General features: G+C 46.7%; 1 protein-coding gene and 1 long non-coding RNA gene across 3 annotated transcripts in view; one reads left to right on the top strand and one right to left on the bottom strand.

Annotated features, from left to right (window-relative positions):
- The window catches only part of LOC132346990 (uncharacterized), a 29,406-nt gene extending 12,296 nt beyond the window's left edge, over nucleotides 1–17,110 (bottom strand). For both annotated transcript variants that reach the window (XR_009497058.1, XR_009497057.1), the window contains exon 1: nucleotides 17,024–17,110. This is a non-coding gene — a long non-coding RNA (uncharacterized lncRNA). The remainder of the gene's footprint in view (nucleotides 1–17,023) is intronic.
- Nucleotides 16,586–25,068, top strand: part of TSHZ2 (teashirt zinc finger homeobox 2) — a 494,166-nt gene continuing 485,683 nt past the window's right edge. The window contains exon 1 of the mRNA XM_005215074.5: nucleotides 16,586–17,298. Coding sequence (XP_005215131.3) covers nucleotides 17,259–17,298 — 40 coding nt within the window. The 5' untranslated portion in view covers nucleotides 16,586–17,258. The remainder of the gene's footprint in view (nucleotides 17,299–25,068) is intronic.

Here is a 25,068-nt window from a genome sequence, read left to right on the forward strand (position 1 = left end):
TTTCCCATATTTTAATAAGCATACTATAAACTATTTTTGATTGCTTGTTTTTATTGCATACTCAATGTGCATACCTAGTTCAGGAGTCAGTAAATTACGGACCAGGGTCCAATCTAGCCAGCTACCTATTTTTGTAAATAAAGTTTTATTGGCACACAGCCAGCCCCCTTATTTACATATCATTTGTGGCTTCTTTTGTCCTACAACAACAAAGTTGAGTAGTTGCAAAAGAGGTCAATATGGTCAGCAAAGCAGAAATATTTACTGTGTGGTCCTTTAAGAAAAACTTTGCCACACTCTGATCTAATTCTCTAACATAGTAGAAAAAGTGTTATTGCTTGTTAAATGCATTTAAAAAAAATGATTACTTCTCCTAAGTGTAAGCTCCTGTACTCCCCTTCAGGAGCTTTGTGGCACTTATAATCATTTATTCACTGGACATCTTCATACTCTAAGCTGCTTAGAGGGTCTCTTTTGGATCTGATTGTATCAATTAGGAATGCTTTTAACTACAAGTAATAGAATACTTCATCTAGTGGCTTTAACGATGAAGATTTGAATTATCTCATCTAATCAGAAACGTGGATGCCGCTGAGTCTAGGCTGGATGCAGAAGCCCCAGGGTCGTGCAAACCACAACTGCTATAATTTCAGTGCTAGAACAAGACAAGAAACTAGACACTCAATGAAAACATGTCAAATAGCACATGGATGTATTGATGGATGAATGGGTAAATGATAGACAACATTTTTCAAATGTAGTTAAATTTGGTCCCCAGGGTAGGCAGCAGGGGACAGCATGTAAGGTGTCCTTGGTAGTAAAAATGTTGCAGACTTCACTTTATCTTAACCTCTTCGTATTAGAGTGAGGCACAAAAAAAGAAAGTTAGCTATTAGTGGGGACTTCCCTGGTGGTTTAGACAGTAAAGCATCTGTCTACAATGGGGGAGACCTGGGTTCGATCCCTGGGTCGGGAAGATCCCCTGGAGAAGGAAATGGTAATCCACTCCACCTATTAGTGTGAATGTTTATGGTTTTTGACTATCCAGCATCCATGAGCCACCTTTCTGGTAACAGCTCTTTAATTTTGCTTTGAGGAACCAAGTCTCTGAAATGATGTGACTAAAGTGAGGCAGGCAGCAGCCCTGCCCCCACAGAAAGCATCTGCTCCGGGGTCAGCACCCGCCCCGCCCCCATCTTCAGTGATCAGCCCAGAGTTGAGTGCACGTCCCAGGGTCACACAACCTGGACGAGCACGAGGCTTCAGCAGGTGCTCCCAGGGAAAAAGAATACAGAGCAGTCTCTAACAGTGCCGAGTCCATAGTGTGTGCTCAGCAAACAGCTGTTGAATGAATGAGTGAATAGATGAATAAATAGCATCTTCCTATGTCAGACAAGAAGGGTCCCCAGTGACCAGCTAATCTACCCGACAGAGGAAGCACTGGAGCTTCAGTCTCTATTGGCAAGCCAAGGCCTCCTCTGTTCCTCATTCCTGACCCTGGCCACAGGGATCCTCAGGCTTCCAGCAACCAACTTCTGCCTCATCCATTTTCTCAAGTCCTTGAATCTTTCCATATCGTGAAGTACATCTTGTCTATGTATTTGAATTTCAGTTCTTGTCATTTGCAACTGAATGAGGAAGATGCCAATGGCCCTTTGCTGCCTTGCTGTGCTCACTAAGGGATATAGGGCTTTGTCCTGACTCTGCTCCTGCAGTCCTCTGTCTCCAAGCACATCTCTGACCAGGCGCTTGTGGCCGTCTCTCTCCTGCATTCCCACACTCCCCACTGTGGACTCAAGCACATCCCTGTTCTTAAGGAATTAATGCAGCGGGTGCCAGCGGTCCCTGGGCTGACTCGTTTCAAGAGGCTCACCTGGGCCATAGAGAAATCTAGATCTTAGACATTCAGTGGAGGATCTCCAGGGCCCTCGGACGTCCAGTGGACTGCGTCTGAGAGTCCTCCTGGGTTGGTGACTGAGCAAACACTGTGTCTGTCAGAAACAGGTGGCATCCAGGTGTAGCCTGTGCGGCCAGGCTCCATCTTGGAAATTCTAGCGCTTTCTGCAGCTGGGGTGGGCCACAGACCTTGCATTCTCTTCCACCCCAGCAGGACTGCTGTGAATCTCAACAGTGGTGCATGAGGATGATACCAGGACTCCTCCTTTTGAAAACATCCCTGAAATTTTCCCCTTCCAGGGAACTAAAATCTATTTTGCACTATGATGAGCTTCATGGACGAGAATATTTAAACAAGTAGCTGTCTGAAACATTATGCTCTGTGAATTCAACCATCAACCATTAAATCAAAAGTTTGATGTTAGGAACTCTAAGTAATATAGATACCTGTTAAGAATACGTTTTTTTAATGTACTCAAATTTTTAAAATTTGAAAATTCACTCTGCCACTTACTCACTGTGCAAACTTGAACTTGAATAAGAACCTTAAACAAGAACAAGGTCACTGTGTAATCCTGAACAGGAAGAGACCCTGATGCTGGGAAAGATTCAAGGCAAAAGGAGAAGGGGGCGACAGAGGATGAGATGGTTAGATAACATTATCGACTCAGTGGACATGAACTTGAGCAAATTCCAGGAGATAGTGAAGGACATGGCTTCTGCAGTCCATGGGGTCACAGAGTTGGACACGACTTAGCTATCGAACAATAACAACGAACCTTGAAAGTTACTGAAACCAGCGATTTTCAAATGTGGTCTCCAGACAGCAGCAGCAGCAGCAGCTGAGAATTTTTGGAATGAAAATCCCAGGGCCCACGCACCAGACCTACTGAATCAAATACTCCAGGGAAAGGAGTCAGTAATCAGAGTTTTCTCAAGCCTTACAGGTAATTCCAATGCATATCAAACCGTTGAGAACCATTGGCTTAAGCTATCCACTCTGAGTCTCCTTATATGTAAAAGGAGAGTCATATCACTTGGCCTCCTAAGGTTGTTTTGAGGATTAAACTCAATAGGTTTGCATGTAAGGGACTTAGTACAGCGTCTGGAGCTTCGTGCACTCAGTACCCGACAGCCACGATCAGCGTTATTGTTATTTTGTTCTTATCGGATTTCATTTCTGGGTGGCCAGTGAATTAGTCCACATCTCTAGGTGTCTACCTGTGAAATAGTGAAGAGGGAAGGTATTTTAATGGTAATCATTAGAACAACAGCTAATTTAGTGAACTCCTACCCTGGGCCAGCCACTTGGCTAATCACTTCATGAACTCTGCATTTGATCTTCATTAAAAAAAACAAAAAAAACGTAAGAGAATGGTGCTATTATTGTCCATCATGTGACAGGTGAGGTAGCTTAAGTAGCTTGCCCAGAATAACACAGGTAGTGGGTGAAAGAGCCAGGAAAAGAATTCAGAGACTGAGCCTCCAGAGCCCGGGTTTTAAGCAGACCACCACACCGCCAATCCAGAGCGGTTTGCAGAAGGGACTATGCTGCTTCTGCTGCTACTAAGTCGCTTCAGTCGTGTCCGACTCTGTGCGACCCCAGAGACGGCAGCCCACCAGGCTCCCCCATCCCTGGGATTCTCCAGGCAAGAACACTGGAGTGGGTTGCCATTTCCTCCTCCAATGCATGAAAGTGAAAAGTCAAAGTGAAGGCGCTCAGTCGTGTCCGACTCTTAGCGACCCCATGGACTGCAGCCTACCAGGCTCCTCCATCCATGGGATTCTCCAGGCAAGAACACTGGAGTGGGTTGCCATTTCCTCCTCCAATGCATTGAAAAGTCAAAGTGAAGGCGCTCAGTTGTGTCCGACTCTTAGCGACCCCATGGACTGCAGCCTACCAGGCTCCTCCATCCATGGGATTCTCCAGGCAAGAATACTGGAGTGGGTTGCTTGCCTTCTCCAGAAGGGACTATGGGTGGCCGTTTTCATACCTTCAGAGTCACTGCAAAAATCAGATACTCACTACCCCATACGCATTAACACCACAGCTATTGGTTAATTATAGAAGAAGTCTCTGGATCGGGTTTGGCTGGAGATGAGTTTATTTTGGAAGGGGACCTGGTGGCTGTCCTCCGTGAGGCTCCCCATGGCTCTCAACTTCTGCCTGAGTATGTTGGTCGTGTGGTCCTGATGGGAGATGATTTGCTGATGACAGGTCCATAAAGACAGCCCAGAACCGCTCCTTCCAGGTCACTCTGAGGCAGTGATGACCTGAGCCCACAGAATGCATTCAGTACCCCCCAGAACTGCTCCTTCCAGGTCACTCTGAGGCAGTGATTACCTGAGCCCACAGAATGCATTCAGTACCCCCCAGAACTGCTCCTTCCAGGTCACTCTGAGGCAGTGATTACCTGAGCCCACAGAATGCATTCAGTACCCCCCAGAACTGCTCCTTCCAGGTCACTCTGAGGCAGTGATTACCTGAGCCCGCAGAATACATTCAATACCCCCATGAGATGAGTCAATCAACTAGAAAAAATACTTCCTTTACTTACAGAAATACTTCCTTTAGCTTTAGGCGAGGATGAGAAAGAGGAAATGTGGAAATGCGACTTGTAATTATTGTTAAGTAAGTAATAAGTGGTTGTACTTATTAGCATGGGTGCGGGGGCCCAATGATAAATGCTAAATTTACACCAATTTTCAAAAAATCTAGCCCATAAAATACCAATCACACTCTGTTAAACAACTTAGAAATGGGTAAAAATTTTATGTATGTCAAAAGAATTTCAGAAGAGGCTGCTGCATTTGTAAATGTATTTAAACACCCATCAAAATGATATTCCAGAGTAAAAATATAAATTTATTCAGTGCTGTGTTCACTTCATCCTGAAGAACTTTTCAGGTACAGATAAACCTGGGACAAAACCCTGCAAGTTTTCCTATTTGAGCGAAGTTAATACCTTTGTCCTTCATTTGAGAGTTTCCACCTACATCTTCAAAGCTGGACCTCAGAAATATTACAAGACGCTCGGTTTAATGTAAAACTTCCCCGTGTTCCTAAAATGACAGCATCAACAATAGCACCAGTGAGCAAACACTACTTTTGGCTTCTGCCTTTTATTTAATTTTTTTCCCCTCTCCTTAGCTCCACCCCAGCCAGCTCTTGAAAGGCCTTCTGTTCTGTCAGCCATAATGACATCTGCTGGCGGAGACAGGAAGTCATAAATCTGCAGGTCCCCTCTCAACCAAACCTTGTTAATGCTGCCATTTATCACGGGGGCTGGGGTGCCATCTCTGGAGGGCTGGGCGCAGAGAGTCCATTTTCTCCCATACCCCTTTCCCAGGAGAGCAACCATTTCACAAACAGCCACTTTTTCATCTCGCGCTCGCAGACCTGAAAGGCAGATGTAGCGTGCGGCTCTTGGAAAGAAGCCACGATTCCAGGCAACAATAGACTCGACTTGATGTCTCAGAGCAGAGGAAGGCAGTTCTGACCAAGCTCTGTCCTTGCTCGTTTTAAATCGGCCCCTCACCGCGTCCAGGAGGGGCGCGGAAGACTTCCTCCCCGGGAGCCCCTCCGCCTCCCTGAACTTCTTTAAGGGCGAAACTAGCTACAGGGGGAGTTGAAGGAGAGATTGAAACTCAGAGTTACTTTTGTTCCACACTCATTCAGGCTGAGGTTCGGGTTTTATTTCTTAAGCGTTCACTGTACCCTAGGACTTGATTCAAGACCTATGTCTGTGCAGAACGTTGTCTAGCTTTTGCTACTCGAAGTGTGGTCCCTGGAGCAGAACCATTAGCAGCATCTGCTGCAGTTTGTTAGGAATGCAGCGTCCCAGGCACCCTATGGGCTTCCCTGGTAGCCCGGTGGTAAAGAACCCACCTGGCAGTGCAGGAGATCCAGGGAACACGGGTTCGATCCCTGGGTCGGGAAAATCCCCCGGAGAAGGAAATAGTGACCCACTCCAGTATTCTTGTCTGGAGAATCCCATGGACAGAGGAGCCTGGCGGACTACCATTCATGAGGTCGCAAAAGAGTCGAGACGACTGAGCAACTAAACACACACAGGCACTCTGCGCTCACTTGATCAGAATCTGCACTGGAAGCCGGATCCCCAGATGCCTCCTCTACAGTAAAGCTTGCGAGGCCGGGCTCTGCGCTGGGGTTCTCAGCCTTGGCCCTTATTGACATTTGGGGCTGGGTCAGTCTTTGCTTGCAAGGGCCTTGCCTGTGTGCTATAGGACGTTTGCCGGGATCTCTGGCCTCTACCTGCTAGATGCCGGTAACACACCCCTGAATCGTGACAATCAGAAACATCTGCAGACATTGTCAAGTGTCTCCTGGGAGCAGAAAGCACCCCTCTTGGAACGCATGCAACTCCAAGTATGCTCTGAGAGTTCACAGGATCTTGTTAGGCACCTTTTCAGACTCCACCCCACATCTACTCTCTCAGGATTCCTAAAGATGGGGCCCAGGAACCAATCTATTTTAACTCTGTAGGAGACAACACATGGACTATGTTTAAGAACAGTTCAAGAACTGTGAAGCTGCAGAGTACAAACAGGGAAAAGCAATGCGGTGACCAGATATTTTGCGATACAAAAGTCAGCGTGGGTCTTGCCTGGTGGCTCAGTGGTAAAGAATCCCCCTGCCAAGGCAGGAGACACAGGTTTGATCCCTGATCCAGGAAGATCCCACATGCCTCGGAGCAACTAAGCCCGTGGGTCACAAGTACTGAGCCTGTGCTCAATAGTCCGGGAGCCGCAACTGCTGAAGCCTTACCGCCCTAGAGCCCGGGCTTCACAAGAGAAGTCACTGCAGTGAGAAGCCCCCGCTTGCCACAGCCAGAGAAAAGCCCATGCAGCAGTGAAGACCCAGCACAGTCAAAAATAATAATAAAAAAATGACTCAGCACGGCTGTAGTGTTACCAAGAGAGTAATGTGTGGTGGTTGGATGTACAAGCTAGAGCCTTCTCAGGGTGTTTGAATCCAGGCTTCTGAGCTGCTGTCTCTATAGCCTTGGGTGAGTTTCCTAATTCCTTTGTGCCTCAGTTTCTTCACATGTAAAATGGGGACCAGCATCTCATCGAATTGTTCCAAGGATTGATACATTCACGTTTCAGGTGCTCAGCACAGTGTGTGGCCTGAGTGCTTCACAAACACTAACTACTGTTAGACCATTTCTATAATTTGCCTCTTTCCCTGGATGGTTAAGTTCCCTAGGGACCCGGCAGTTGCTTTCTTCCCCTCCGCATCCGTAGCACCCAGCCCACTGCCTGGCAAGGAGGAGGTGCTTAATGAACCTTAGTAGGAAACGGAGGAGGCCCCAAAGAAGAGGAGGAGGTGCTGGCAGCAGCTGTCTGCCACCAATGGCTGGGGTGTGTGCTATGCTATCTTTGCCGTTTGTACATGAAGATCTGAGCTTCCCCAGTTGGCTTCTGTGAATTGGTGTCCTTGCAAACATAGAGGATTGAGCTGATGCTCGTTTTATCCCCTAGTACAGAGTAGATTAAACCTCAGATGCAGTTGACATCATTCTATAAACAATAGTCAATCCACAAATGCTTGTAAAAGAATGAAAAAGCTAAAAATGTGGGAGTACTGTCCATGTGTCAGGTGTCGTGATGAGTATTTAGGTTAGGTCACACAATCCCCTCTGAGCCCCTAATGGAATCGGTGACATAATTGTCCCCATTTTACAGATAGGAAAACTGAGGCTCAGAGAGGCTAAATAACTTGCCCAAGGTTATAGTCTCAGTGAATAGTGGAAGTCGTTTTCAATGATAGGAAAACTGAGGCTCAGAGAGGCTAAATAGCTTGCCCAAGGTTATAGTCTCAGTGAATAGTGGAAGTCGTTTTCAAATGCAGGTCTGTCTGGCTCTACACCTACATTTGTTTTCCTTTCCTGGTGCCTACCTTCTTGGGACAATCCTAATTTCAAACGTTCTTCTCCCATCTACAGTTAAGAACACACTTGTCTTGGATCACATCTTTGATTTTGTTTAAAATCTCGAGCCATGGTAATAATGAGAACTCTGCTCTGCACTAGAGATGTGAGGAAAAGAGAGGCTGCTGGTCCCAGTGGGCACACTGTGGGGAGAGAGGACTCTGACAAAACTAGCGAATAAACAAGACTAATAAGAACTAAATACATTACAGATAAGAGTATTAAGACAGAGTGACTAACGGGGGCATGGTGTGAAGACTTACAATGCATTTAGGTCATTACTGAAGGGCTTTCCTGGTGGCTCAGATAGTAAAGAATCTGCCTGCAAGGGAGATCCGGGCTCAGTTCCTGCATTGGGAGGATCCCCTGGAGAAGGAAGTGGCAACCCACTCCAGTATTCTTGCCTGGAGAAGCACATGGACAGGAGAGACTGGCGGGCTACAGTCCACGGGGTCGCAAAGAGTCGGACACAGCTAAGCGACTAACGCACAGACCACTACTGAAGGTCTGCGATGTACCGGAACCAGGCTAAGAAGCGGAGACGTTGCCTATAAGACAATGTGTATGAGACAGTCTTGGGGCTCGCCCATGTGAAGGTCACGGTTTGGGGGATTCCAGTCTAACAGACGTTGCCTGGTGACTGGCCCACTTCCCCACACTTCAGTAGCACACGCAGCTCTTTGACGCAGGGAAGGGCGGGAGAAGCTGTCTCCTCCCAGCTCCCAGGTGGGCAGACACCTCGGCACTCCCCAACTTCAGAAGGGATATCCCCAGGGGGAGTATCTACACATCTACACCGAGTCCCGCCCCTCCCCCAGCGGGATGAGCCCGCAGTTGCCCGCAATGACAACCTGCTTGATGACACTCTCCAACTGCCTGCATCCTTCTCTCCCCGCCCCTACTGGAGTTTTCCAGGATTATCTTCCAAATAAACGACTTGCTCTCAAATCTTAATCTTGAGGGGTGTGCTTCTTGGGGAACCAAAAGCAAGACACACAAGCCTTCAAGACACACAAGGGCATCTGCAAGCCTGAACTATTCGACCATTTTAATCCGGTGGGCTCCTTAGCAGTGTTGGCCTTCCCAGCAATGGTTAAGGAGAAAAGACAAGCTGTATTGATGGGCAAAAACAGCATCCAGGAAAAGTCACTTTGACATAATCCTAGCAAGCAGGGGTAGAATCTCATGAAATTTTCAAGACAACAGGACGCTTAATGCCTAATCATAACAGATAAGACATGCTCTGGATGAGACAGAAAGGTGTTCTCAGAGCGAATTATATCATTCTCTATTTGCTTCTGAAAGTTGAGGGGCACCTTTGGGCACACAGTTCTAATGAGTCCAGGGATGAGAGCTTGATGCACAGTTGAAATGGCATAAAATATACCGGAGCCCAGAACTTAAAGGCTGCTCGTCACGTGGTTTCCAGGCCGTTCGGTCCTTACACTCACTTAATGTCTTCCTGTGGCTAATGAAGTTGAGCAATGGGTTCCTGGGCCGGCGACGTGGTCTGGATTCTCCAGCAGCAGCAAAACACGGTCACCAACTCCAAGTAGTCAACTCCCAGGGACGAACGTAATGGATGCTCGACTGAAGAGCTCCCACACCCCAGCCGGCCTGCTCAGCAGCTGCCCCGTTGCAAATATCCATAATGCTTAATTCTACATGTAACCACATCTTTTTTTTTTTTTTTTTCTTAAGAGAGACTAACAACTCTTGGAAGATTTATTCGCAGAAGCAAGCTTGTCAATGCCTGAGCATCCCCAAACTTTGTCATCCACCTTAAATGTTTTCAGGGAGTAAATTTCCACCAAGTAGAAGAAGACATAGTGTCTTCTGTGCTGGTTGAGCAAATCCAGTCTAAGGGACTAGGGCTTTCAGGATGTAAATAAATGAGTTGATTAGCCTTTATCAAAGGCTGAAAGAAGAAAATTCAGACTCCATATTATGACCAATAATGTGCGCATGCACACACCCCCACTGTGATCTTGACCTGACTCGCCTCTCCTGCCTTCGCTCTGCTTCTTCTTCCCAGCTGCCTGGCCCTCCCAACCTGGGACCTGGCAGCTACATCTTTTGTGTTCTGGAAGCAGATCAACCTCTTCCAATTTCAGGCTGTGGCTCCTGATTGGCTGCTTTGTGTCTTGCAGATCTCAGGTTAAAGGACACCTTCTCAGAAAGGCGTCCCATGGTCCCCACCCAAAGTGGATCCTGCCCCCACCCCACTGCATCACACCGCTCTGCTTTACTCTCCCCATCTCTCTCCACGACCCATCTGCCACTTCCTCGCATCCCCTTCTCCCCTTCAACACGCTGCCACGCTGGGTGTCACGAGAGGAGACTGCTACCTTGAGGTTTTCACAAAACAGTCACTGGAAGAGAGATATCTTGAATAAGTTAAACGACAGAAGAGGAAGGCAATGAATTATATCCTCAAGGGCAAAATTGTATGGTCCACTGGCTCTCAAACTTGGCCGCATATTGGAATCATCTGGGGGCTTTAAAAAAATACTAATGGCTGGAGCCCGCCCTCACAGACTGATGTAATGAGCCTGGGGTAAGACTTGGGCACTGGGATTTTTTAAAATCACCCCAGTTGATTATAATACATAGCAAAGTTTGAGAACACTGCTTTTTTTTTTTTTTTAACTGAAGCATTACATACAGATAAAGTAGTGCACAATTCATAAGCCTGCACTGAATACATTTTCACAGACCAAACACACTGGCATAAACAGCCCCAGTTATGAACAATACTCGCCCCCGCCCCCTCCCTGGAAATTCCTCATACCCACTGTCAGATGCAACCTTTCTGATGCTCAGGATGAGTTCTGTCTGCCTGTATGCTCATATATTTGGAGACATATTCTACACTGAGTCTCTTTGCTTGGGGAAGACACGGACTAGAGAAGTTCGAATCACATAGGATCCACCCTGGAAGACTTCCTGAAAGAGGTGGTATTTAAGGGAGGATATGAAGGAGACAATAGATAAGAGAGGGGAAGGGGAAAAAGGCAGGGAGGTTGGGAAGGGGAGGACAGCCTCAACTGGAAAGGGGCACAGGCTGAAACGCTTTACATCCCTCTACAGGAAGCCCTGTGCTCAGTCGCTCGGTCGTGTCTGACTCTCTGCGAACCCATGGGTGCAGCCTGCCAGGCTCCTCTGTCCATGGGCATTCTCCAGGCAAGAACACTGGAGTGGGCTGCCATGCCCTCCTCCAGAGGATCTTCCTAACCCAGAGATCAAACCCAGTTCTCCCCACATTGCAGGTGGATTCTTTGCCATCCGAGCCACCAGGGAAACCCACAGAAAACACTGAGGTTCATTTGTTGATTTCTTTTGACTGCCTTTGCACAGGCTTTTTCTAGTTGCAGAGTGGGGACTACTTTTTGTTGCAGTTCGGGCGCTTCCTTGTTGCCAGGCATAGGTCCTGGGCGCTCAGGCTCCAGTGTCTGCAGCATGCAGACTCAATAGTGGTGGTGCACGGGCTTAGTTGCTTGGGCACGTGGGATCTTCCCAAATTAGGGATCGAACCTGTGTCTTCTGCATTGGCAGGCTGATTCTTATCCACTGTGTAGGCAGGGAAGTCTCTAAAGAAAGCCCTAAGATATTTTTAAAGTTTATTCTTCCTTAGAAATATGCTCATCTCGGTATTCAATCATTTCACAACTTTTTACTGATCACCAATCCTGCACTGGGCTCAGAGATGCATAGGTAGAGAACTTCTGTTTTAATTAAGGGAGACATATAATAAAGAGGCAAGTATAGGAAATCACTTACATGTGGTTGTAAGTACCAGGAAGGATGAGAGAAAGAGGAGGGCATATAGGGTGGGAGAGGGAGGTGACATTTGAGTTGAGAGTAAAGAGGAAAAACAGATCTGGGAGAAGCATCTTGCTGGAGGGAAGAGTAATGCAAAAGACTTGAAATTTGTACAGGAGACAGGACAGTAACTAAGATGCTCAAGAATCTCACACGCTGCCCCAGTGTCCAACAACCAGGGCAGTGCCTAGGGTAAAGTGGGCACTCAGAGAATATTTGCTTTAATTACAAGGAAATGGCAGCCCACTCCAGAATTCTTGCCTGGAAAATCCCATGGACCGCGGAGCCCGCTAGGTTACTGTCCATGGGGTCGCAAAGAGTCGGACACGACTTCACTTTCACTTTCACATTGAGTTGCAGTCCAGCGATAAAACAGGCAAACCAACTCCCTCCCAAATGCAGCACGAGAGTGTTGTTGTTTAGTTGCTAAGTCATATTCAATTCTTTTGTGACCCCACGGACTGTAGCCCGCCAGGCTCCCCTGTCCATGGGATTTCCCAGACGAGAATACTGGACTGGGTTGCCATTTCCTTTTCCAGGGAATCTTTCCAACCCAGGGATCAAACCGGAGTCTCCTGCATTGTTGGGCAGATTCTTTATCTCTGAGCCATCGGGGAAACCTGTAATAGGTGTGTGCTTTAATGGAGCCTTCACAGGCTTCTTTGGGTACATAGAAAAGGCTCCTCAACACACCACCATCACCTTGCAAGTGAATCCAACAGGAGACGCCCAGCCTGTCCCTTCATGCAACAACTTCTGCTAACTTGATTCACTTGTTACAAAATTCAGTCCTTGCACAAGGGAGCTTCCAGTGGCCTGGCACCTCATCAGAATCACCTGGGAACTTTCAAAATTTCATATTTTTCTGGCCCCACCCTAGGATCTAATTTAGTAAGTCTGGGGTGGGGCCTGTGTTTCTTTATCTTACCTAAAAAGTCCCCAGGAGATTCTGATGTTGAGCCAGAGTGTTCTGGAAAATATGGTTGAGTCATTCCAATCAATTCATGTCTTTACACATCCCAAAGTTTGCGTGTTGGATCCTAGGATGCTAAGTTCCCTGGATACTTAGACACAGCCAAGCCACCAGCTCTGGGAAGAAGCTTCTCCAAGTGCCAGAGCCTGTGGACTGGTATTTTGCACATTCGAGTCACGCCCATGCCACCTTCCTCTCGTTTTGCTATCTTCTCAACCCACCCGCCCCATTACCTATTCTCTACTGTTCCTTAAGGATACTTTTAAACCCATAAGTTATATTAAAATTTAGATTGCTATCGTAAATGGAGAACAGTCTCTCTCTCTAAGACAGAAGTAAACTGAAAGTGAATTCCATGAAAACAGACCACGTTTTGAAAGTCTAACCAGGTACTCTTGCCCCCCCCCCCCAGCTTCTGAGCCAGAAATCTCCAGTTTCTTGGTTGAAAATAGAAGTTGGCCAGTGATGGGCACAAAAGCCACACCAGCAGCGAACAGACACTTTCCCGGATTGAAAGGGAATATTGACACGTTCACTGTGTGACTCAGCGTTTTCCAGTGTCATGTCACCCTGCTGAGTGACATCCGGGCCCCACTGCGTTCGGCACCCCCCTAGGGCAGCCAGAGTCTTCGCTGTTGATCACCAGGCTATACGCTCTGCAGCAGTAGCCATAGGGAAAACACACACAAATTAATGAAAGAACACTCCAGAAATGTGGTCCGAGAATGAGCTGGCCGCCGGCTAAAAGGAAACTTTTACAGCAGATCCTGTGAGCGCCGCTCACCCGCTATGGAACCAGTGATTGAGGAAGAGGAAAGAGCGGAGGGAAGATTCGGAGAAGAACCCTGAAGAGCGGCTGGCGGAGATCCTGTAGCTCAGGGTCTCCTGCTCGCCGCCCTACTGATTTACTCCAAGGCTGGAGTCAGCTCCTCAACTCCTTTCCTAGTTCCCCGTCCTTGAGATGTCATTTTACAGACCCTTTCGGAAGGCACGGGTCCTATCTTACGCGTTCCGGCATCTCCTGTGCTCAGCGCAACAGCGGGCACCTAACGCAGTCGACGTTTGTTAAAGGGCTGAATGGACCTCAAAGGCCCAACCGACAGGCACGGGGCTTCTGTCGAACGTGGCAGATTTTCCAAGCTGAGCTTCCTGGAGTCTCAGTCTTCTCTCTGTTGAGGCCCAAGTCTGCACCTCCTAATTTTATAACTGCGGTTCCTTAATGACATAGACGACGGGGGTTTTACTCAACAAGCTATGCTTCCTATCACAGCGCTCCGGAAAGGTGTGCTGTGTAATTAGAATTAATTAGTACTAATGCCCCTTTTGCTGACGTTGCCAGCTATGAAGTGGGCTTTTCTCTGCCTCCGTTGCCTAAGGACTGGGCTGGGGTTAGGTGGGGCCGATCATGGGCGGGGGCCGATCATGGGCGGGGGCCGATCATGGGCGGAGGCCGATGGGGTGATTTAGGGTAAGTGAATTAAAAACTTGTACCACATATGTGTGGAGAAATGAGCACCCCTGCCCTGTGCAGGGATGTTAAAAATGATTCAACAGCACTTCGCAAAGAGTGACAGTACACCCTGCAATTGACTGGTAGGATGGGAGTTTCCTATGGTCCAAAAGAATGGTTTAGAAAAACATTTGTGGGATGGGTCATCCTCGGTCATTCCCCATGAGCGAGGGTAAAAGTGACAGGGGGTGAGCTGTAGGCACAGAGTGCCCCTGGCCACACTGGTCAGGCCTCAGCGCTGAGTGCCTGGTGGGGGCGGGACTGGGGAGCGGGCACTGGTGGAGACCATCACAGTGCCAGGAACAGTGTTACCCCTGGAACTCCTAAATCATTTTAATCATTATTTTAATATCTAAGCCTTAGCTGGCTCTATAGTTAGCAATCTGAGGTATGTCTGATTCCAAAAGAACAAAGCCTTTTGTAGCAGAAGTTTTTAAACCGGAGTAAACAGGAGGTTCACTTGTGGGATTAGGAGTTGTTTGGTCAAAAATGCAGATTCCAAAGAGCTCATCTAGAAGTTTCTCATTTAGAAGGTCAAGGGCAATGGGGCCCTAGAAATTTCCAATTAGGAGATGAAGGTGTGACTTTGCCTTGTGGATGACACTGGGCAATGTCTGGATACAATACTGGTTGACACAACTGGGGTGGAAGACTCTGGCATCTAGTGGGTGGACACCCAACATGATGCTAAATTTCCTACAACGCACAGAACACCCTCTACAACGGAGGATTGTGGCCCCAAAACATCAGTAGTACCAGGGTTAGAACATTTTCTTCTAGAATAAGGCCTAAGAATGTGCATCTTAACAAGAGCCTTAGGAAATTTTAAGGCAGGAGGAAGAAGCCCTCGGAAAGATTCAGATAACGCCTAAGGACATGCTGTCAGAGTTCCCTTTTGGCCCAACTAACCATCCTGCCTTCCTCCGAGTCCAGGTTAACTATCCCTTCTAAGAGCATCTGCTGTCCCAGCAGACCTCCTTTGCCCCTTTAATCGTCTGTCTCTCCCACTGGAACAAAGTGCCTTGGGGGCAGGGTCCAGGTTCATCCTGGCCCCAGAAGAGCTCAAAAGGGACCCGGCCCATAGCAGGGCTCCAACCACAGGTTGGCTGAAATCTGTCTCGGCTGGAGTAGCATCTCTTGCACTGAGGCTACGCTGTCTTTCCAACGTCGTCATGGAACCCTCTTTTAACACCTTCATGGAGCGTATCACTCTGAAATTATCTTATCTGCTTACTTTCCATTCATTCAAATGTTTTATTGGGCACCTGCTCTATGTCGTGCCATCACTGGGGATAAACCACAGAGGCAGAAACCTCTCTTCCCAACAGAACTTATATCCCAGAGGGGAAATTTGGACAAGAAAAATAGAAAACTGTATTTGACATGTGTGATCATACGTGTGACACTGGTAAGCCCAGTGGAGAAAAATAAAATAGAGAAATGTGATAGGGGTGGAGATGTGCATGTGAAACTTTAAGTAAGGTTGGCCTCTAGGAGAAAGTGACATTTTAAGCAAAGTCTGGATATTTGGGGGCAACTTATCTGCTCCCCATTAGAAAACAAACACTGGGGGGAGGGGGGCAGGATCTTCCCTTTCTCTATAACTTCTGTGTTTCCAGAAGAGAGGCACATAGTAGGTGCTCAATAGACATGGTATTTAAATAAAACAAAGAGAGGCCTGTGTGATTCTTGCTTTTATAACCATCCAGAAACTAGCAGGAAGGTGGGAGAAGCAGAGGCGTTCATTGCAAGGGGGTGGCGAGGACGTCCCTGGGTCAGATTAAGAGGCAGCAGAGGATGGTGGTCATCCCTCCTCCCAAAGGGAAGCGCAGTCCTCCCCTCCTCATCCTGCGTTCAGGGTCCTGTTTCCGTCCCTGTGGGTGGAGCTTACCTGGCGCCCGGGCTCCTCCTTCCATCCCCCTGCCCCCAGCGCGTCCTTTCTCAGCGCTCCTCCGAGGGGTGTCCCCGCGGCCCGGGGGGCGCGTCGCAGCGCCAGCGAGCGGGGCGCACGGCAGGGCAGGCGGCACGCCGGGGTCCCCGCCCCGCCCCGCTCCCGGCGGGACACTGTCCCTTTAATAGACTCCCTCTGCCTGGCGCTCTGCGGCTGGGGAGTAAATTTCTCCCTGTCATCAGGTCGCGGGGAGAGGAGGAGGAGTTTGTTAATGTTCAGTTTGTTCAGCGGGATCGATGTTTGCTGGCATCGCCTCGCCCTGTCTTGTGTGTGTGTGAGAGTGTGTGTGTATGTGTGTGCGTGCGCGTGGTGTGTGTGTGTGCATCTGTGGGGGGTGTGAGTGTGTGTGTGTGAGTGAGAGGGAGCGAGAGTGCGTGTGTGAGTGTGTGTGTGTGTGTGTGTGTGAGTGTGCGTGTGTGAGTGTGTGCGAGTGAATTCCAGATTTTCTGTCTTTCCCAAACCCGCTCCTGTCCTCTCGCATATCACTCAGAGACGGGGATCTGACAGCAGCCACAACCCGACAGTGAGAGATCTCTCTGCCCCCGGCGCGAATCCGCCATCGAGCCCGGCGAGGAAGAGGAAGACGAGGAGGTGGAGGTGCAGGAGGCCAGGAGGAGAAGGAAGGAGCGAAAGAGGACCCCACTACCTTCCCAGGATTGTTTGTGTGTTGTTTTTTTTTTTTTTCCTTATCTTTACGCGCGCGTGTGCGTCCCTCGTCCCTTCCATCCGAACCCGCTCTTGGATGTTTAATAAAGAAATCAAGTGTCTCAACAGTCACCAAAAAAAAAAAAAAAACCAACAAAAAAAACCAAACCAAAAAAAAAAATTTCCAAAAAGCAAAAACAAAAAGAGAGAGGAGAAAAAACAAAAACAAAAAATCCAAAACCAAACAAACAAACAAACAAGGCAGAACCAACCTCTACTTCAAACCAGCCGGCACAGCCACCCGTGTCTTGCCTGCCACGCAGAGAGGGGGGTCTCCGGCCCCCGGTGGAGGAGTTGCAGGGACAGGGGGACAGAGGCCGAGTGACGCCCTGGGAGCCACCGGGCAGGAGGCGGAGGAGACCCGGAGAGGCGAGCGAGACAGCGGGCCCCCGCGCGCGGCGGCTCGGGGCTGGGGCGCCAGAAGTGGGACTGGAGCGAACTAGAGCGATGCCAAGGAGGAAGCAGCAGGCACCCAAGCGGGCGGCAGGTAAGAGACCCGGCTCCGCGCGGGGCGGCCCGGCCCGGCGGCCCGGGGCGCCAGCTCCTCGCCCGGGCGCCCCGGGACGCCACCCCCCTCGCTTGCCTTTCGGGGGCGTCAGCTCCGGTGCCCCGCTCTGCCCCGCTAATAACCCCGTCCTCGCTCGCCTTCTCCAGCCTCCCCTGTCCTCCCCTTTCCAGGCTCCGGTTGGGGGGTGGGGGCAAGCTATCCCACCAAGCCTTTCCTCCTTAAACTTTTTTTCCCTCCACCCTCTACCCCACCCCTAACTTTCTCCCAGTCTGCTTCTTGCCTCTCGGGCCAAAGTTGCGCTGAGCATTTGGGGTTCGCAGTGGGGAGCAGTCCTGCCGCCCGCGCCCCCCTCCGGGTGGTCGCTGCCAGTGGCTTCTGGCCTCAGGGGACGGCGTTTCCTCTCGCGGGGGTTTGGGGCGCTGAACTTTGAGCCGTGCCCCAGCCTAGGGCTGCAAGGCTGGCTCTGGGGCAAGCCATGGGACTTCAGCTTTGATCGCCAAGGTGTAAAAAACCACCCCAGGAAAGGAATCTTTGAATCTGTTTTCTAAGAGGAGCCTCCTTTGGAAATCTAATCAACACTCTCCCTTCTCTAAAAAAAAAAAAAAGGTGGGGGGCAGGGGGGAATGCCCCTCGAACATTGAAACAGTTCTGGATCTTCTTTGCACAGAGTGAGTTGCAAACTTTGTAAATTGATTTGTGCGGTGGGAACTATCCCATTTGAATTCTTACCACCCCCTCCTCCAAAAAAAGAGAGGAACAGGTTAATGGATCAGGATGTTAGAGCTTGTAAAGGATTTTTTCCTTCCTTTTGGGTTGCTTAATTGCTTTTTTAATAGTATGCTGGGGTTTTGTTTCTCGGAAGTGTAATATGAAAGTTCATTTTTCTCCTGCCAGACCCACCCACTGAAAAATCAGCTTTCCACTTGATTGCTAGTTTTGATTTGACATTTGATTGATCACCTGTCATCTCACTGCCTTTGATCTATTCATTCTTGATATATATCAATAAATCACTCACCATGGTAACTCAGAGTGCCAGTGACGCAAGCCTTGCCCTCTAGATTGAGAGCCAGACATGCACAATTATTATCTTGTTTGGCTTTTAATGTGGGCGTTTTATTTCTTTGTGTCCTTCAGTTGAATCGGGCATTAGCAAAGAGCTTAAGTTTTTTCCTCCCCTTCTTTCTGTCTTTACCCTCAAGCTTTAAGGCAGCGTCAGTGAAAGCTGGTCTTCTGCAGACCCCCCACAATATTTCCTTCTGTTCCAACTGGAGCGAAACATTAGGGAGAAGAAGTTCAGTGGAACACTTTCATAAACTTTGCAGAGCCACCCTCAGAACAAATCCAAAGTTAGTCACAAATCTGGGCAAAGTGGGTGTTTGTGTCTGAACATGCTGGACCACCAAGCTCATCTTCCATCATGGCCTGATTCCAGCCAAGAATGGCAGTACATGTGCTTGGAGATATCCACAATTATCTTCCCTTTTGAGCGCAGAATTGCTTCTGAAACTGCGTATGGTTTGGTTCAAATTGCATGGGGAAATATCATTTATAAAGCTTTGATTCATTTATTTTCCAATTGTTTCTCTAAGAGCAAAATAATTTAGGTATTTTAGTACCGTATATATTTAGAACTTGCTTAGTCAATGAGGTGTTCTTTTTTCAACTCTAGCTACCTCTTTTGCAAACAGTTTCTTCCTCCTACCCCCGTCCCTTTCTACATTTAACTCACTTACTTTTTAAAACTTAGATTGCTTTGCAATCCGAACAGCTTTGGGGTATGCACTGGCCTTTGAGGCTCAGGAAGAGTCAGCTTGCTTTGTCTAGGGCTAGCAACGTAAGTTTAAGTATAGCTAGATTATTAGAGATAAAGTCCTTAGTGTCATCCCACAAGAGAACCCCGGGCAACAGTCCAGCAAGAAGTGATACTGCCCTGAAAGTACTCTTTTTTTTCCCCCTTGTTGTTCCGGTAAAGGCCATCAACAGCTAGGCAGTAATTTAAATTACCAGAACGACTGGACATGTCTCCTCTGGTAAGCTCATTACAAAAAGTGCATTGCTCAGAATTGCACTGCTTTGATTATAATTGTCCTCTGATCAATGAGGATTCAGGTGTGTATACCATAAAGCCATATCACATTATTTAAATTAGATCCTTTTCATTAAGCTGGTATCTGTTGGAGTTAGCTTATCTGCTTACTGTAGCGCATGTGTGTGTTAGAAAGTTCTGACTGCAGTTTCCGTTTCCTGGCATATTGTATTCCTAGTGTCTTTACATGTTTGTTTTCATGGCTTTTATTATTTTCACTGGAAGAAGTGGAAACCCTTGTCAAGCTGAAAGGGAATAATTCATTTTGTACACAATGAGGCCTCTCTTACGGTATTATTTACTCACGTATTACTGAAGCGGATATCTTTCCACGTAATATTTCTTTCCTCTGAAGTCACCGATGCTATGCTGTTTTAGCTAAAGTGGTTATTCTCACATTCGGTTAGCTGCTTTCCGATTCTTCTGCCAGTTAACATCCAGGGAGAAGAACAAGGTGGGCTCCAGAACTGTGGCCATGCTAACTTTTATCACTGCTTAAAATTAAACACAATACACAACTGTAAGTAATTATTCCCATGGGCTGATGTTGAAAGCTCGAGTTCTAGCTTGATTAATGAATAATGTAAGATAGAAAAAGCCTGTGAGTGAATCAGAACTGAGACTCTTTCCCAAGAACTGTTGGAGGCCATTTGATTCCTTTGCATTATTAGTTTTAAGTTCCACATTTCAAGGAATCATTTACGGAACTTTCTAATAAAGCAGGTATGTGGATAGAATGAGGGAGAGGATATTACAAGTGATGGGGAATGTTAGCCTTTACTGGTTCTGTTCCTCCCTCCTTTAAGGGAAGGGCTGTGAGGTAGGCAGCTCTCTTTAAGGAAACAGCTAAGTCAGAACATTTCCCTTCGAAATGTCATTCCTCCTGGCTTTCTAACGCTACGCTCTTCCACCATACTATAACTTCGGGCAAGGAAGAAAGTTTAGAGAGCAGCCTGCAGTGCCCCACGGGTTTGCGTACGTGTGTGTGTGTATCTTTGCTTCCTTTGATACATATTTCATTCACCACTAAAATGCGTCTACTTTTTAACCTGAAAATATTGCAGGATTCTGTACCAGCATCTTTCCCCCCTATCCATTGTAGGGAAGACAGGGAAGATGGCAGGAAGGTAAAATACAACAGAGCAGCGTTGTGATTTGTTTGTATTTTGCAGGACGCAGAGTCGTTAAAAATTTAAAACTGTAGACTTACACTCTAACCCTTCTATTTCCTACAATCTGTCGCAGCCTCTGCACACGTGCAACATATTTAATTTCACCAGCCTGAACTCTTGTTTTTATATAATGCCAGCCAATTCCAATAGGAAGCAAAATCTTTGGAAATCATATATATATGAATGTCTAACGTATATATAAATTACGGGCTTCTGTCTATCGGAAGAGATGAAATGTTTTCTTTTTGCTGACTCTCAGAAGCTATCTGGTAATCCAGATCTGAGGAAAGTCTTGCAGGAAAGAACAGCTCTCTCAGTTTATTTTGTTTATTTAATATGGAGATGAATAATGCAGATTTTGTTTTCATGAATGTCCTTGTGTGGCAGCAAACATTAGACTATTAGCAATCATTACTTAAAAGTTGCAATTTGCACCTTAATAGCACAGGTTATTTACATGGGAAGCATATTCAGCAGGGACAGTTCGGAATACTGCAGAGGAGGGCTGAGATGACCTGAGCCATCTCTCTTTCAGACTCATGATGGCAATGACTAGATTGGCTGGCAAGGTCTCAGCAACAGGCAGACAGCTCAGGATGAAGTTTACCTTTAACTCACTGGTGAGAGGGATGGGGTTCAAGAGAACTGGACACAGGGTGGAGTCCCAGCCCTGGCGCTCTCACTCTGCTTTAGCGTAGTTCAGAGAGACAAGTTCACGTCTCGAAGGTTTAAATAGGCATGCTAGAGACCCCTTCACTTACCCAAACAGTATGATGTTTAACAGATGAATGGAAAACAAAAAAAATATACACATACTCCCACCCCTAAAGGTGCTCTGCAGCGTGATCTGTTCAGGCTGTTCTTGTTGATTTAAGGCAGATCCCTGAAAAAAGAAAGGTACCTTGAAACCACACTGTCCACACAGTGTTTTGGGTGGAAACTGATGGTTTCACTGGTCCTTCTGCCCCTGCCCTCCGAGCCCCTTCCCCCTCCTCTCTCCTCACCCTTAAAGACTCAGATTGAACGGGACAGCTCAAAAGCCCATTTGTTTTAGGCATTTATTGATTTCATTTTTAATCTGCCATATCAGGACACAATGCATTAACCCTAATCTGCAGATTGCCAGTGACAGGGAGTTCTAGTGGAAGCCAGGTAAGGGGGAGGGGGCGTGAGAAACTTCTGGACAAGAAAACTCTTCTCTTGGCTTGGGGGTTGGAAATCAGAGCCCACTTCTGAGGAGGGTAGACGCATCCCTCAGAAACATGGTGCGTTTATTTTTCAACCATCTTATATTTATTTTTCTCCCAGTCTCCTCGACTCTGTTGCTAGTGTTCAGGAAACCTTCACACCCAACAAATACCTCCTAGGCATCTTTAGCAGTTCTGTCCCTGGAAGCGTCTTGCCTTTTGTCACCTTCTCCAGCGCAGGCTTATGCTTTCATTTCATCCCAGCTGACTTTCTCACTCATTTGATGGAATTTCTCCAACTGGATAAACGTGGGTTGATCTATTTGTCTTGGGACTTGTACTCTCGATTGAGCAGGTTTTAAAGGGGCATTGAGCCTGGCATTATTTAAGGCCATTGAAACGAGGCACTTCTGCTCATCACTGCAGCTGAGCTTAAGGGAAATCATGCAGGAGGAAAACCTAGGCCCTGTTCATGTTTATGCTAGGTCCGTAATTAGCTGACACGAGTTAAATGTCCAGCATGGTGCTTCCTGCCCATCCCTGGATTTGTACCATCAATTTTATTTAGGTATGTCATGGTCTAGGAAGATTCAGCCCCTATTTCAAAGGCAATGTCTGTGTCCACCCAAGTCCCCTTTAAAAAACACAAAATTGCCTAACAAATTCTATATTAAGACCAGGCATACACAGAGTATCATTTTCGTTTGATGCGAAGTCAGTTGGAAATGCATTAAACTAACAGAGAGTGTCTTGCATCGCTTCCCCGAAGCAGTGCTTTTTCATTACATATTTAATTACAATCAAATTGAGCGACTTTTATAAAAAAAAGATCACAGTGGTATTAAAAGAAGCTCGGAACACAAATAATTCTGTTGCCTTGCAAGTTGAGAATGTTGCTTTATTTTTATTCCTTTGGGAGAAATTTATTTTCATTTTCTAATGTTGGGGTAAACACAGAATGTCTTCTCTCTAGTCTGTTATCAGAGAGCTCATCCTTCTACCTTCCTAGAACCTGTTCACCCTGGAAGAGGTTTTTTTAAAATATATTATTTTTCAGTAATTTGTAACAATGTGTACTTTTACAATTATTTTAAGTTTCCTAAGTTCCAGTGAAAGTTAGAAATTCTCCTGTTCCTTAGGGTGACCTTTGGCAAGCAGCTCTATGGTTATGAATGAGCTTAGTCATTCTAACCACATAAGAAAAAGCTTGTTGAGACTGCCTGATTACCTGGATGCTGCAGGGAGGAAAACACACTCCATCATTACAGGCCCCTACATACTACACTGTTTTCACTGGGTTTATCATTTTTTTCCCTGCTACTGACGTGTCAATCACTTGTTTTAGGAACTTTTTTTTTTTTTTCGGGAGAAGGGATATGTTTAGCATGTAAAAGTCGATTTCAAGATATTCTGGGTCTTTAAGAAAGGATAATAAAAATGAGAGACCCTGAGCCCAAATGTGACTTCTGGACTCTGTCTACGGGGTCAGAGGACTCGTGTGCAGGTTGTAGGTGCGTCTGGAGTCGTCCTCAGCAGCCTGGCCGTGTTTGCGTTACTTCTTTTGTCAGAGGGTGACTATCGGACTCAGGTCCTTTCCCAAGATATTATAAATATACATACGTGACCTGGCAGAAGAGAAATGTGAGATGCAGGTGGGGGTTGCTGATGTGTTTGTTTCCAAAGCAAACTCCATGGATGAAATGAGTAACTACTTTGGAGGGGTCGAAGGTCGCTGAAGCGGCCACGTGGGGTTGCCCGCTGCCGCCCCCAGCCTTCTGCTTTCCCTCCGAGGAGAAACATGTCCCCATGGGCATTCCCACACATGTGGCGACGCCAAAGCAAGGCCTGAAACGCTAAAAAAAAAAATGAGAAATTAAAATTCAGGATGCATGGCTAGCTAATCCTGTTATTAATATATCAGTATTATTTAGCTGTGCTTAACAACAGGGAATGCACAATGCAAAAGTTTTAGAGATAATGAGCTTAGAGAAATTACACAGGGGGAAAAAATACCTGGGTCCTATTGGAAAGGATTTGTCTTGAATTTTGCTCATCTAAATAAGAGTTTCCTTTCCATTTATGTTAATTTAAAAAATAGTTTCAGTATCCCTCTACCTACTACCCGGCCTGAAACAGGGTCTAACAAAGCTCTCTCTGGAAGTACAAAGATATAGGACACTGTGATGTACACCCCCTTTCTCAAAATAGTTTTAGAAAACCAAATGTGGGCTTGAAAACCAAAAGCAAAACCTCTATAACATAGAGCTCTATAACATAGCCAGTTCAGGGTTCAAGATTGGAAACTTTGTTTCGGCAGGGTAAGAAGAAAATAGCATTGCATCGTAACTACACATCTCCCCCGGCACAGGAGGAGCAGTGAAGCAGGAAAGATGTTTAAGGAGCTTTTTAGCTCTTTTGCATGTCTCTCCAAAGACTAATTTAATTGAAAAGCTGTAGTGTCCATTTATGCTGAAGGAAAAGCCGTGTGTTTCTGTAAAGCTGCTAGATGGTAAGGTGGATTTTTTTTTAAAAGCCAGCATTCTGCAGTTTCTTTCAGTACAAAAATTAAAGATCACTGGTCTTAATTAGTTGAGTGCTTTCAGAGCTGAGTGAATACTCTGAAATCGCCTCTGAGCTTTCTTCATCAAGCTACATCCAAGTCATTTCTATGGAAATGATACAGTTTAAGTATTAAGGTGGGCAGAACACAGTTATTGTTTTTAATGAAAACAGCTACGAGGGGCAGAATGAGATAAAAACAGAGTTGGCAGTGGCCATACTGTTTGTAATGGATCTGGAAGAAACCTCCTGAAATGTTTTACTGTGTCATGAAAAAAAATCATGAAATCTGGCTATTGGTGACGTGGGAGATTCAAAAACAAGACAGAAGGTCAAGGTATTCTATCGGGGAGATTTGTATGAGCAGAAGCAGCAGCATGTACATATTTCTATATAAACTGCAAGGGGCTGACTTTAAATCACTTCCATTTATCAGATGCTTAGACTTTTCTATGTATTTAGAAGCCTCTCTCTTTTAACCCCAGGGAGATACAAATTGCTTCTGGGCCAAGATGATGCTGTAGAGAAGAGTTAAATCTATTCTGTGTTCAGTACCACTTGGTACAGAAAAAAAATGCCAAAATGAAAAGCTATGTAAGCACATTTTATATCCGAGTTGCCTTTAGCTATTCTCCTTTATTAGAAAGTTGGGTATGTGGCTGTGCCCGTCTTCTTGTTGTCTCCCTTGGGATTAGGTGTAGGCTGTGGAAGGACTGTGGAAGAGAAGGAAGTGACCTGGGTT

The sequence above is a fragment of the Bos taurus genome, chromosome 13 (genome assembly GCF_002263795.3).
Source record: "Bos taurus isolate L1 Dominette 01449 registration number 42190680 breed Hereford chromosome 13, ARS-UCD2.0, whole genome shotgun sequence".
Taxonomy (NCBI): Eukaryota; Metazoa; Chordata; class Mammalia; order Artiodactyla; family Bovidae; genus Bos; species Bos taurus.